This window comes from Crotalus tigris, unplaced genomic scaffold (assembly GCF_016545835.1).
Source record: "Crotalus tigris isolate CLP2741 ecotype Arizona unplaced genomic scaffold, ASM1654583v1 scf7180000024339.11422700, whole genome shotgun sequence".
In the NCBI taxonomy this organism is placed as follows: domain Eukaryota; kingdom Metazoa; phylum Chordata; class Lepidosauria; order Squamata; family Viperidae; genus Crotalus; species Crotalus tigris.
The window spans coordinates 5,348,420-5,363,931 of record NW_024100509.1 but is presented as its reverse complement, the minus strand read 5'-3'; the positions used below and the strand labels follow the sequence as shown (position 1 = coordinate 5,363,931).

The following is a 15,512-nucleotide window of genomic DNA, read 5'->3' as shown; positions in this document are numbered from 1 at the left end:
CAGAAGTTGTGGGTGCTCCATTGCTGGAGGTTTTTAAGAAGAGACTGGGCAGCCACTTGTTGAAATGGTATTGGGTCTCCTGCTTGCGCTGGGGTTGACTAGAAGATATTCAAGGTCCCCTCCAACTCTGTTGTTCTGTTATATTATTTCTCAGACAAATAGCAGAGAGGCTGAAGCTAGATAAAATATTTGTATACAAAAAAATGCTGGCAAGGGGTTGTATGGGACAAGTAGGGAAGGTTAGAGTTAGAGTTGACAAAGATGCTTTTTCATGAGGCACCTTCTTGGATGAGAAGTGAAACTTCTTCAAAGAAAAACAAGTCCAGTTGCCTCGTGAAAAAGCATCTTTGGGCAACTATGACCTGGATGACTGAGAATAACAAAAGAAAAGTCATAAAATCAATGGCCAGATTCCCAAAGGGTTACTCACAATCAAAAAGACATACAAAAAAATAAATGTATTTAAACACATTTTATTTATTTATTTATCAGTTTGTATGCAATCTTGGTCATCTAGGTAATTTTAAGCAACTGTTGTTAAGGTCATCCTTAAAAATTCTAGACAAGGTTCCAAAAGCAAAGCAAGGACAAAGCTCCAGGTTTAGATAGCAAAGGATGTATACGCCACAGTAAACAGCCTGGCAGTCAAAGTTCAAGGGTATTCCATTTCACAAACATCTTTATAAAGCAGATGTTTTCCAGGCATGCAGGACATTAACTCAACTGGTACAAATCTAATCAAATATAGTTCCAAGGTTGCCCAGGCATTCTAGATTGTTTTGAGAAAAAAATATTCTTAATGATCTTTTCCTGACATGTACTGCTATGCACTTTGGTGCCTCCCTGTTTCTGATATTCAGCTGGTGGTATTGATTCACAAAGAGCTCAGGGCTTTGGATAGGGATTCCCCCCCCCCCCCCATTTATTAGGTTTATGTCCCATCTTTCTTCCAAGTGTTCAGAACAGCTTCCATTATGATCTCCATTTTATCCTCACAACCACAACTGTAAAGTAGGTTAGTCTACAGTCACTTGGAGTTTTTATGGCTAAAGGTAGACTTCAACCCTGGGTGTCTTCTCGCATTATCAATTTTTAAGGAAAAAGTAGAAGCTAGCTCAATTGTAGCAGAAGATGTGGTGGAACCGTTTGACCTTCCTTTGAGGAGCTGATGTCAGATTAAGCTGGGTTACTTTAAGCCCATGCAGGAAATTGACTACCTGGCATCCCTGATAGTCATTTGTCACTATTAATAACCATCTTCCTCTAATAGATTATGTGGAAAAAAATGATCCCTTGAATATTTCTGATGAGTTTCTTGAGCAAGTTAATGGAAGGTAGTAACAAATAAATCAAGACTGGAACCAAAAAGAATGTCAATTTAAAATTTATTGGTACACTAGGGACAAGTCATAGAAAGATATTATATAAAATCACCCATCTATTTAAAGCATACTAAATGAGATGGCTGCAATACAATTAAAATGCTTAAATGATTAAATTATGCAAATAGCAAACTATTCAGTGATATGTACTGACAGTGTAAATATCAAAGTAGCTTTTGGGATCAACCATTAATAGTAAAGGAATCAGGAGTCAGACAATAGCACTTGACAGAGGAGCCATCAAAACACTAGTGTATCACTTTCATTGAGAACCTTTTTCATTCTCAACCACTCTCTTTGGATCATCTGTACTATCAGGAAATTTTCCTAGTCTCTCTAAATTCTTTCTCTTAACCTTTTTAATTTAAACTGTGCCCCCATGTATTTTCATTCTTCTCTTTGAAATAACAGAAAACAAGGTTGCTGTACTTCATAGCTATTTTCAGATATTTGAATGTTAATTTTACTACAATTTTCTTCAAACTGAACATACCCAGTACCTTTGCCTATGTTCATATAATTTAGTCTTCAGTTCTTTCTTTTGTACCCGTAAAAGGTAGAAAACAAATCAGCATATACTAGCTGCTCATAATATCATCTTCTGCGTGTGTTTCCTTAATACAGTTGTATATTTGTGTTTTATATATATACTAATTTCTGATTGGGAAATTAGAGCCCTAATGTTTCATGTAAAAAATAACTTGAAAAATTATATATACCCTCTGGTGGACAAAACTGAATATTACAAAAATATGTTCTATAGGTTTCATATATTCCTAATAAATTCCATAAAACCTAACTAATTTAATTAAAATTAGAATTCAGATAGTTTAGACCAGAGTATCTCTAACCTTGAGTAAATTATCCAAAATTGGGTGAAAGTGGTGTTTTTTTGGGTAACAATCCATGAACCCATTACTTAGTCAAAACAGGAACATTTAGAAGAAAAGGATTTTTTGATAAGCGGTAAAAAGAACATTCCAATAAGCAGTTTTGGATAATGAGGGAAAAGGTTTAGGAAGCACTAATTTATACTTAAATGTGACTTTCTTCAGTTATCTACTTTTCTATTTTTTTATTCTGTTCTCTAAAGTCTGCACTTTATTTTCTAATTATCTCTTCATCCTAGAATCCTCTGAAACTTATGTATTGTTTTCCTCCTCTCTGATCTTCCTTTTTACACTGGGGTGCTCACTTTTAGCTGTAGTTGCTTATGATTGAACAGTTTTGTTTCTGTTATGATTTAAAATCAGCAACTTCTCTTTTCAACCTCTCCCTTTTCTTTTCTCATAATAAGGAAGAAGTTAACCATTATATAATTCTAGCAATAATGATGATGATGATGATAGCTTAAAAAGGAAAGTGTTATAATATAGAAGTTACAATTTGTGTATTTGCTTTAAAAATACCAATGAAAAAAGAAATCAAAGACAAATTGTTAATTTAGTAACAATTCAAAAGCATAATGTAGATGTTTCTTTTTTGCATTCTAATAAAATGGAATATTGTGTTTATAATTGTGCTAAAAGTTTGTGCAAGCTTCCAAAATACAGTTAGTGAAAGAAATTTCTATCATTCTTAATGTGATTAAGAATCTTTCAAATATGTGCTTTGGATGCCACCTGCTGGTGGGAAAATAATGCTTGTTTCCCTTCATTCTTTTAAAGACTTTTCTTCCACCTAGTAGTCTTTCTCTTTGGTTTTGCAAAATAGATGAAAAAGATGAGAAGCTACTCTTAGACATGTATTGTTTTAGAAAAGAAAGATTTTGCCTGCCTATATCCTTCTTCTTTTGAAAGTTTTTTAGATACTGGAACAGGAAAAGTAGCATGCCGCCACAAACAAGTATAGAATAATTACTGTTTTGCTATCCTGGGAAGATATTTTAATTTCCACTAATTTCACTAAAGTATTAAAACATTTCAGACTTTTGGGCAAAAGTATAATATATTTCCTCCATCATTTTCATACCATAATATACATCTTTCTGGGCAGTTCTCTAAATGGTCTCTAAAAATGTAAATTGGAAAATAGCTTTTGTAATATGTACAACATTGTCTAGTTTGAAAGGTTTTTTCTTGTAACAAAATAGTATCAGAGGTGAAATGTAGTTCTGTTAGAGAAACTTTGTTTTGTTTTGAATCTGTCTGAAGAGGATTTCACTTCTGTAGTCTCCATTTGATACAACTATCCAGACCTGCAAAAAGGAGTTATAATTGGACAGGTTAGCATGATAACATGATAATATATTGTTTATCGGTATGAATTTACAATTCATGCATGACTTGGGACTGGATTACCTGAGAGAATGTCTTTTTCCAAGAGTTTTTACCTGTCTGATCAGATCTAACAGATTGGGCATACTGCAGATTCTGTCAGCCAAAGAATGCTGACTGGTAGAGCTAGAAGATGGGGTTTTTCAGTTGTAGCCCCTGCCTTATATTCTCCCTTCAGAGATTAGAATCTCCCTAACCCTGTTAGTTTTCCACAAAGCTCTAAAAACCTGGCCATGTATCCTGGTCTGTGGCTCGGAATGTGTGAAGGGCTGCATTACTTGGCTTTACTATTAGCTGATTAATCATCATGACTGCTGTTTATATTATACTTATTTTGTGGATGGTTTTATTATTTTAATGTCTTTTAAATTGTTTTAATTGTTTTAAAATTTTAGACTTGTAAACCACCCAGAGATACTTGGTTAAATTGGGCAGATATAAAAATTGAATAAATAAAATTAGTTAGGTTTCTTTATATATTATGCCTCCATGTGCTCCATCTGAAGAAGGGGCAGATACGACATAATGGATAATACTAAAATATAAGACTGAGTATCATTTAAAGCTGTCTTCAAAATACAACAGTATGCATATTATAATCTACCTTGCAGTAGGAAGGACGTGCCACAGTGCACTCCATGACTATTAAGGAATTACTGTAATTCTGCGTACAAGGCCAAATACTTTGTAAGATGTAGTATGTTACTGAAATATAATTTTAAAAAAGTATCTGTTCTCTTACTATAAAACGTAACAGCTCATTCGTACCCATTTTGAATAGGGATAAATTTAATTGCAGGTGCATAATTGTATCCTTGATCTGCTATAGTTTTATGCTCCATTATTTGCACTAAAGCATTTCTTGGTATGTTTGTGTGTGTCTATGTGTCTAGGTTTCAGTTGTATCATTTTTCCCCCTTGTGTACTTAATGGGTAAAAAAATACAGAAGGATTCAGGTTTGGCTGGGACTCTAGGCTACTGTGCGTGTGTCCTTTCATTTTGTAGCAGTTTCTTTAACATTTTCATAGTAATAACTATTTCTTCTGGTGCATTCATTCATAGTTTCTTCCAAACATTAGTAGCAATATTTATTTTTTTTCACATTTCTGTAGAGCCTATCTCCCTCAAATATAATATAACTTGTTCAATGGGGTAAAGCTTTGGTGAATTTCAAGACAAGGCTAAAGAAGAATGCCTAATATCTCAGTATGTGAGTAAATAAATAAATTCTCTCATAGGCCAAATTACCATACATTATTTGGCTATTTGGATTAAGATAGGAAGTGAAGGCATCTTGTAGATAGTTTGATAGTGTATTTATCCCAACATTTGCCTCACTTTGACAAGTATTTTCCTGTATATTTGGAAAAATAAATACTTTCATAGTAACTTTTTTATGAAGGAAATCTACTACTGAAAGTGAGTATGCAAAGGTTGGACAAAATGTTTGAAAAAAGATATTTTCCAGTTTGCTTTAATATAAGTGAACTACCTCTTTTTGGATCATTAAAATAGCCTTATCCTTTGTAAGGCTCGTGCAGCTGTTTCAGTTGGTTGGGTATACTTGTGCAATACAGCCACTTTGTTTCATTTCTGTTGTTGGTTAAGCACATGCAGATATAGGTAATTTAAAACAGCTTTCAGAGAGATCTTGCAAGTTAGCAAAGATGCAGCTGCTTTTATATTATGGGAAGAGGAGCTGTGTTTGCATCTTTTCCAGATGCTTTGCACAGCCTCATGCAGGTATCAGAAGAATTGTCAAGAAAGGAGCTACAGATAAAATTGTTCCTATGCCGTTGTTGTATTTTTTATTTTTTGGGGGGGGGGCATAAAATGTAAGACATTGAAATACAGAATTGCAGCATAGACCCATATATTCATAATTAATTTCATTCCATTTCTTTTCTTTTCTAAAGAAATGTTATTGGTAACAGGCTCAAAACGAGCATACAAATGTTTATATAATTTGGTTTATGATTGGCCCATTTACCATTATTTGCTGCATTGATACAGGCATGACAAATCTGTCAACAACTATATGATTGGTTCATACAATTCATTTAAAATGTTCACTTAAAGAATTAGTGTGTCCTATTTGCCGAATAAGTGGAGTTTGATTAATTTTGTTTGTAAAGTATCTTATGTGAACCAACCTATTTCTATAATTGAAAGTTTGAATATGTTGCATATGTATACATTTGTTCATCTGTGAATAATCAAGGCTATCCATTTTTGATAAGTGGTCTATAATTAGCATGTAAGTTTTGTTTTTGAATAACTTTAGAATGCTCAGAGATACCCCTAACAAACTCTAGGTAGGCTATTGTTTCCCAGTTTTGTGCCTCTTGCGCTGATAAGGCATAATTCAAAGCTTTTCTTAAATCTCTTGCAGTGTTTTTATCATCCACCAGATGTGCGCAGTTGAGTAACTTTGGCTCAGTTTCAGGGTGGTGATGTCAGAGCTACTGGATTGGAAGATGAGATCTCCTGACATTGTGTCATCAGGGTGGTGGCCATTTCCTCCCCTCCCTCCTCCCCTTTCTGCCCCCTCCCTTTCTGCTGGCCTCATTTCTCAGGAACAAAGAAAACAAACTGTGTGTGTGTGTGTGTGTTCCTTTTTCTCAGATAAAAGATTTTGCTTAGCTGCCAGAGCATCTTGTTTTTTCCCATCTGTTTCTTTCTTTTTATAGTATAACTCCTATACTAGGAAGATTTAACAGCATCCAGACTGTATTTTAGAGAATTAAGTGTAATCAAAGAGAAGGGAGGGAGATCTAGTCAGAACTTAACATTCTAATGCAACTCCTCCATCTGGTACCATAACAGTTGTAAATTGTTTAACTCTTCCTATTCCATTATGGAATATCTTGGGGATGATTAATTACAACATGTGCTAGGCTTTTTATTCTGATACAATAATACTTCACTTTGAATTTTCTAACCAAAGAGAAGTTTGCTTTTTAGCCTTCCATATAGTTGTATTTTACTTAAACCCTATATGTCTGTATAATGGTTTAGGACAGATTTAGGACATTCTCAAGCTCACACTGCAAAATAAAATATGTAATTTTGCAATTTTCCTGGGCTAATTCATGCAGGCTAAGTTGGGAAAATAAATTTATTTCTGCAAATCCTAAGTCTTTAATAGAGCCATTTAATGCTGTTATGTTGCTCTTAAAGACTCTGTAAGTGCTTTCAGCTTGACCTGCAATGCTTACCAAGACTGCTCTTGAAATATGACAATATCAGAAAGCCAAAATTTGGAAGTTGAAATAATTATTTTCCTTTTCAATTTCAAATTCATGATATATAAATACTGCATTTGTGTAGCAATATTATTGTGTAAGATTTAATCTGGCAGAATATTGTCCAAATATAGACCTTTGTGGATTATAATTATGAAAGAATTTGTCACTCAAAAATAGAATATATATAAATCTGAGAGAGAGAGTGATTCTACAGATTTCTTATTTGCTAGCAGGCTGTTTTGTTTCCATTGCAACACATGCTTCTCAATCCTAAAGTATCTCAATGCCAAACCAGGTTTGTGTAAGCACCAGATGGTGCTGTTGCCTTATTTTACTATTCTCTATCTTCCTTTTGCCGCATTCAGCCATTTTAGGGAGGATGTTTGCCTTCCCTTTAGACTCCATTTTGTATTGATGGCGCAGAAAAAAATTGAACAAGGGAGGAGTTTGCAGGAAGAATGAACCATGCTGAGTCAAAGGCTGCTATTATTTGGTGGCTCTGCTTCTTGCTTTTTTTCATGTTCACTCAGCAGATATAGGCCAGGAAGCAAGCTTTATTTCATGAAAAGTAATATGTTTGTGATCAATAGCAGTTAAAAATGACCTTTAGCCACACTGAACCACCTTTTCTGTCTATTCAAATCAATGCTGACAAACCATGCTAATGGTTGGTTTTATTTTCATTCATATCTTTTAGTTATTTTTCAGGAAAATTATACGTCAGACTAAATCTTTTGCTATATATAGCTAATCAGGAAAGGTATGAATCATAGTGGGGGTTAATATAAGGAAGCAACAAATAGAAAGCAGTAATTATCAGAAAGATTATTGATACATTTTTGAAAATAAAATATGCTTTCCCATAGATAAGATGAATATTAATACATTGTTTTATTCAGTTGTAGTATGCAATATGTGAGCTCCTCTCTTCATATTTCAGGTTTCAATACTGAGTCAAAATTGACTACTGCAATATTTGAGAGTGATCAGCTAATAGCAGGGGTCTTCAATCTTGGCCCTTTTATGACTTGTGGACTTCCAGATTTCATCAGCCAGCATGCCTGGCTGGGGATTTCTGGGAGTTAAAGTCCACAAGTCATAAAAGGCCAAGTTTGAAGACCCCTGGCTTATAGTAATAGCAAAAACCCAGAGCATTCTCAAACTATTGTTTCTTCATTAGTGAGTTTAATTTCAGGAAGTTACTGTGACATGGACCTGAAACATTATTTTCAGAAGAGCTATATGTGCTATCTCAGGTCTATTTCAGTCTCTCTCTAAATTCAGGGTTTTTTAAAAATCTGTTAGTGAATCAAGTTGTTTTCCTCTTGCCTTCATTAACTGATTTCAAAGGAGTGACCCTATCTTTTGGAGAGGGGAAAAAAAAAAAAGAAGGCAGAACGTAATTGCTTCTTTAGAAATGACTGAACATAAAACATCAAGTTAGGTTTGACATAGCCATTATTACATTAAGTAGTTGGTTAACATAGGTAATATGATAAGAAAAATAATCCTTATTTAATCCATGAGAAATTGTGTTAAATCTAATGAATACACAAATTCCTATTTACAGAAATCAGTCTTAATTCCTTTTCTTGTCAATATAATAAAGACTATGTACTCAGATCTAATGCTAATATAGGATTTGTCACCGCCAAAGCAATTCTTTTTCTGGTATCATTCTTCTTTTTTCGTCCTTTCCCCAACAAACAGCTGTGATAATATATCTAATAGGATTATATTCCATGCACTTGATGTGGTAGATTGTGATCCATAAAAGTTTATGTGACAATGTATTTATTGCTCTTCAGAATGTGACAAGTTAATTTCTAATAACTATGATTACCACTATGTCATTCTTAATGAGCTGATGAATCTGTGCTCTATCTCTACCATTTTTCAGGGCAAGTCCAAATTCAGATAATCAATATCAATATGTTTTATCATATATTTCCTGTACATACAAAATTATACTATTCACAAGGGAATGGTTTCCCCCGTGTAGTTTTCTCCATGAATGGAATATTTTCATCCATAAGGGCATTTCACTTTGTATATTCCTGGCTTCGTATCACTATTGCAGGTCATCTTGGTAATCATTTCAGTGCCCCAAGTTGATATATCTTCCATTTTGTCCCTTAGGGCAAGATCCTATTTTATAATTATGCTGTGCCACTTTTTTCTATAAGGCTTACCTAAATCTCTTATCTAAATCTTATCCAAATCTCTTATCTAAAAATTGTGTACCTCTTTGTCACAGGATTGTGGAGTAGTCCTTTATGTATGGGCACATAAATAGATCAGTTACTGCTTTGAAATAATAAATGGGGGAATGACAGTGTAGTTTTGTTTCGTGAGGGGAAATTTGAAAGATACCTCCTGATATTGGATGCATCTATTATAGCAGGCATACCTTATCTTTTTATCCCTCTTAATAATCTTTTCAGTGTTAAGGGATGCCCTGAATTTCTTTGAGAGATTGGTAGTTATGGACAGTTCTGTTGAAATTAACTAAGATCTTTAATTCTTCACAGCAAAAAAGCAACCCGAGGGTGGAGAAGAAAAGAATCAAGCTAAGAAGAAAGTCAAAGAGCTGAGAGTGCTAGATTCAAAAAATGCTCAGAACCTTTGTGAGTATGATTTGATATGATTAAGGAGAAATTCCTATCAGTGAGAACAATTAACCAGTGGAACAGCCTGCCTCCAGAAGTGGTGAATGCTCCAACTCTGGAAGTTTTTAAGAAGAGACTGGACAGCCATTTGTCTGAAATGGTATAGGGCAGTGGTGGTGAACCTATGGCACGTGTGCCAGAAGCGGCACCAGAGCCCTTTCTGTGGGCACTTCTCTGAACTGCTGGTGGTGGGCTGCAGAGCCCCAGAGTCTGCCAGTTGAGGGGCCGGCAGGCTGTGGCTGCTACAGACACTGTTGGTCCCCATGCGCTCGCTGGCCTCTGTGTGTGGGGGCCGATGGTGTCAGGCAGCAGCCACCCCAGCACCTGCCTTGCTTTGCCCTGAGATAATGGCACCCCCACCCTGCCTCACCTCACCCCACAGGACAAGCCTCCTACCCACCACCCCACCTGCTAGAAACCAACCCTGCCCGGCCTCCACAGGTGTTCGTCCCCACGAGCAACATCGAGGTGACCACGCCCACCTTGGCCACACCCACCCAGTCTGCCATGACCACCACAGCCATGCCCACCCACCTGGCACCCAGCAATAAATAAGTGGGTTTGGGGTTGCAGTTTGGGTACTCAGTCTCTAAAAGGTTCGCCATCACTGGTATAGGGTTTCCTGCCTGAGCAGGGGATTGGACTAGATGACCTCCAAGGTCCCTTCCAACATTATTATTATTATTATTATTATTATTATTATTATTATTATTATTATTACTGGAGGTTTTTAAGAAGAGACTGGATAGCCGTTTGTCTGGAATTGTATAGGTTCTCCTGCTCAAACGGGTTGGATTAGAAGACCTCCACTGTCCTTTCCAACTATTGTTCTGTAATTCTGGTGGGAAAGTTGGCCTACGTTTACTGTGACAACTTTCAGAAATTATTTGAATGTTTATTTAAATGAAGAAAAAGTCAGGAAAGGTAATTTCTCTGATTTGAATATTTGGATACGCCAATAATTTGGTTAATTGTACTTCTCTTTAAATGTGGCAGCAATTTTTTTGGGCTCCTTTCGCTTGCCTTATGAGGAAATCAAGAACGCCATCTTGGAGGTGAATGAAGCTGTGTTGACTGAATCCATGGTGCAGGTGAGAACGACTGGAATGTGTGATCATATTTTCTCTCTAGAGTGTAAGTCTACACAGCCAGTATCCATTAAGTTGAACTCAATCTCCAGTAGTTCTGGCAACTAAAAAGCATTTATTTTGCTATCCAGGATTGTAAGAACAGAGAGAGATTGTCAAGAACTGGCAGCCCCAAGGTTTCTGTTCGATAGCTCATAAATTATTCAGGCTTGAGTATATAATAATAAGGAGATTATGCTGTCATTGGATCCTTTGTATTTGAATATTTGCATATCAAATTATGTTAAAAGGGTTCCATAGTTTGAAAGACCCATCCTTAGACTAGTTTTTTCTAGGTTAATATTATCATATTTATCAGAAGCTATTCCAAGCAACTGTATCCTTTTAACTTCTTTCTCAGAATCTGATTAAGTTAATGCCTGAACCAGACAAATTGAAGATGATAGCAGGACTGAAAGAAGAATATAATGAACTAGCTGAGTCTGAGCAGTTTGGAATTGTGGTAAGTGATTATTGCAGAAGAGGAATCATATCTCTTTCTGAAAAGAAATAAATAACAAACACACAATAATACAGTGTAAGTTTGTCCCTCTTATTTTTCAGACAGTCTGTCACATCATTTTCTAGGACGTCTCAGTCTTATGTCTACCATGTTATACTAAGTGCTTCATTTTTTTTCTTAGCTTTGAGTATAGTCCTTATATTCTAGCCTACATGTCTCCTGAGCTATTTGTGCTTGAGACAGAAAAAAATGGAAATTCTGATTTTGGGATTTGTTGGTTTACTTGTTGCTATTAAAATTGCTAGTATATACTAAGCATGTAAAACCAAAAGGTTGAGGCTGTAATTTTATTGCCTTTATTCTACTGCACTGAAGAGTTGGGAGTTAATGCTTTTTTCTTCTTTTTTCCCCTTTATCCCACATTTTTCCCTTCCCCTTTTTTCCTTCTCCCGCTTTATTTTTCTTTATTTTCACTTGTATTTTATAGAAATATAAATTTTGTCCTTCACACTGAAGCCTTAAACAATGAGGGGAGGCGTATGCTGCTATTCGAGGGGAAAATTTAACAGAGTTGGAAGGGTCAAACTCCCTGCTCCAGAGGAGACCCTACACCATTCCGAACAAAAAAGGTTAAAAACCTTCAATAAAGGAGTACCCACAACTTCTGGAGGCAAACTCTTCCATTGATTAATTGTTCTCACTGTCAGGAAATTTCTCCTTAGTTTAGGTTGCAGCTTTCTTTAATAATTTTCCACCTGTTACTTCTAGTCCTGACCTCAAATGCTTTGGAGAATAGATTGACCACCTCCTCTCTTGGCAGCTCTTCAAATATTGGAAAACTGCTATCAAGTCACCCCTAGATATACCCAGTTCCTTCAACCATTCATTGTATATTTATCTTCCAGGCTCCTAATTGTCTTTGTTGTTATCCTCTATAGTCTTTCAAGTATCTCAACATCTTTTTTGTGTGCAGCATTCCAAGTGTGGTCTTACCAGTGCAGTACAAAGCGATACTAACAATTTACATGATCTTTACACCTTGATCTATCTATTGAGGCAGCCTAGGATTGTCTTGACTTTTTTGGCAACTATAGCACAGTGCTGGCTCATACTTAACAGTAGTGGCCAAAATTGTGGAAGTACTCCTTTATTAATTCGTTCTGACCTCCTTGGTAGCACCTGTTCCTGTGCTTCTGTGTCCTCATTTTATTGGATTGATTTTACTGTCAATTAGTTCTTATTTTTATGAAAATTTTTAAAACATTCACTTGGAATCTTCTGTCAGTTCTGTCTTAAAAAATTTTATGTGTGATATCATTTCAGATATGTTAAGGATATCATAACTCTAGTTATACAATTTCAATTCCTTTAGTCCAGGCATGTCAAACTCGCAACGTCATGTGACGTCGCGTGACGTATCGGAGCTTTTTTGCCATTGCCGGCAATGGGGTGGGTGCGGCTCCGGTATGATGAAACCGGCTCGCGGGCTGGCAGTTTGACACCCCTGCTTTAGTCCCTCTTTTGGTCCTGGATAATCCTGACTGCTCTTCTCTGAATCAGTTCCAATTTGACTGATTCAGAGAAGTGTAGTGTCCAGAATGAGGCACAGTAATCAAGGTAGAGGTAGACCATTGCAGAGCAAAATGGAATGCTTTAGAAACTAAGTTTCTACTGATGCAGCCAAAAATTGCATTTTTGTTTTTTGGAACTATATCATACAGCTACATTATTCAGTGTATAACCAAAGAACTTTTTCATAAGTAATAAATCAAATCTCAAATTCCAAGCCATCTATCATACACACAATAGTTGTCCATTTGAGTTTTTTTCTATATGTTTAATTTTGTATTCCTCTCTCTTAAATTGCATGCCTTTTCCTTACTTACTTTCAGTATTAATTCTATCTTTTAGGGTGTTAGCCTATCCAATTTTGTGCCAAGTGCAAATTGTTACAATAAAAATGGTGAAGAGTGCAGAGCCCAGGACTGAATCTAGTGGTGTCCCATTCGAGACATTCTCCTGGTTGAGGAAGAACCATTGATGAGCATTCTTTGAGTACAATTTTCAGATCAGCTCTACTTAATTATCATGACATCCAGCTCATCAAATATAAGATAAGGTTAGTCTAGTAAGCATTGTTCTTGATGAATCCGTGCTGACTTCTGGTGATCACCATATTGTTTTCAATATGGTTACAGATTACTTTATGATCTGCTCTACAAACCTCCCATCTATTGATGTCAGACTGACTAGTGTGGATTTCTTTAGATTCTCTTTTTACCTCTATATAAATCGGTATAATATTTGCCTTTATCCTATCATCTGGCACTTCATTGGTTGTTCTAGATTTCTTAAATAATATATAAAAATTAAGCTGGTCCATAAGCAACTTCTTTCAGTGCCCTAGATTAAAATATTAAAAATGAATAATTACTCTCTAACAATTTTTTTTATCAGTCAGACTTTAATCCTGCCTCTTGATTCTGTTTTGAGGAACACATATTCTCTTATTGGAAAAAAGTAAAGCAAATGTTCTTTCATAAACATTTGTTTCCTATTAGCATTTTGCGATCTCTTGAGATTTGATGTACAAATTATTTTCTTTTTATTTAAAATCTATATGAGGAAGCATTTTGTTATCTACTGCAGAGGTACCCAAAAGGTTGGGGACCGGTTCTTTGGAGAGATACTTTTCCGCGGACCAGAGGGTGCATGGTTTTGTGTGCTGCCTGCATTCTGTGGATGGGGCTTTGCTTATTTGTGTGGATGGTTGCTGGCATGTCGCGGCCCAGTACTGGTCCATGGACTGGGGGTTGGGGACCCCGAATCTACTGAATGCTTTGCCAAACTCAAATTATTCTGAATTTTATTTTTTCTGTTTGCATGTCTACAATTCCAAACCACCTGTATTTTTTCTTTGGTAACCTGTCTTGATTTTTACCCTTTATTCATGTCATTTTTTATTTTAGATTTTCAATTAAGTTTTTTGTGCTAACCTTTTGGCGCCTTCTGCTTCTTCCTCCTCCTGCTTCTCCTCTGGATTGTTTGCTATTGTAGTTTTATTGTATTTTCCTGAATTCCTACCACATATCGTCCAGCTTTAAATTCTTCTTACAACTTATCTCTTGTTGTTAAAATCCACATTCCTGATACTTGGGTTTAATTTTCCTTCAAATCAATATCTCCAGTATTATATTGTCACTTCTAGCCAGCTGTCAATGCTGCAAATACTATATATTCTTGCTTTGACAATATGCAAAACTGTCTGGTATTTACTGGGTTAATACATAGCTTAGAGTGGGGGGGGGGTAAAAAGCCCAGGAAAGAAAGAGGAAGTAAACTTTCGACCTTCACACTAATTGGATAATGTGATTTGTGACTGCAAGATAAGGGAGGGGTTTAGCAAGAAAAGTTTGATGCCAGCAAGAGGAAGTCAGATTCTGGCATCAAAACGTCCATGATGGTGACTGGCAATTTGTAGCTCTGTAATAAAGGCTTTAGGAAACATGCCTGAAGTTCTTTGAAGTGCTTCATTAGTCAGAACCTGACATCATGCCAGAATCCAACATTCTTTTCAAATGACCTGCGGTCCCGAACTCCATCAGCTGCCTCTATGCTTGAGAGGAGCTGGCAAAGATTCGGGGAAGATCTCATTATGGAGAAAGAAAGATTGCCTGAGCCCAGCCCCGTGGCTGCAACAGTTTCCTGGGGGGGGGGGGAAGGAACAGCCAGCAAGCCGGGGGAGAGAGGAATTTGGCAGATTTCCCAGCTGAGAGTGAAGACTTCAAAAGCAGAATGGATAACACAGTTATGGGTGAGTCGTTGGAAAGATTTCAAAACTTAGAAATGAAAACCAGAAATCAGTTCCTGCAAAGTGAAACCTACACGCCCTTCCTTCGAGTGTTTCCGGTGTGGACAAGGAGGACACCGAGCGGCCACCTGTCCAGTCCCCTACCCTTGACTGCAGAGCAAGCCAGGACCGGCAATGCAAAAGATACCTGCTCAGCGGCTAACGAGAGAAAAATCCAATCGACTCACGCAAGAACCGGTTGCCCAGTTTACATCCCCCACACAGGAAGATGCCAAGACTCCAGATGGACCCTGCTCTACCCTTCTTTGACAGCGACGATGAAGGAGAAAACGACCCAATGGTGAGTCGACAAATCCTGCCTTTTTCACTGGCCGCCAAACTTATAATCCCTAAGTTTGGGGCACAAATAGATTTGAACGTACTAATTGATTTGGGATGTACCCGCTGCATTATTAGTCTGGCGTTTGCCATGAAAATGGGCATAAGGGCAAAACAACTTTCCAAACCGGTGAGATTTGAGCAAGCCGATGGCTCC

At 36.6% G+C, this 15,512-nt stretch overlaps 1 protein-coding gene across 1 annotated transcript in view; it reads left to right on the top strand.

The window, feature by feature from the left end:
- Positions 1–15,512, top strand: part of DIAPH1 (diaphanous related formin 1) — a 104,584-nt gene that overhangs the window by 54,720 nt on the left and 34,352 nt on the right. Inside the window, exons 18-20 of the mRNA XM_039325943.1 lie at positions 9,439–9,534; positions 10,573–10,667; positions 11,065–11,166. Coding sequence (XP_039181877.1) covers positions 9,439–9,534; positions 10,573–10,667; positions 11,065–11,166 — 293 coding nt within the window. The remainder of the gene's footprint in view (positions 1–9,438; positions 9,535–10,572; positions 10,668–11,064; positions 11,167–15,512) is intronic.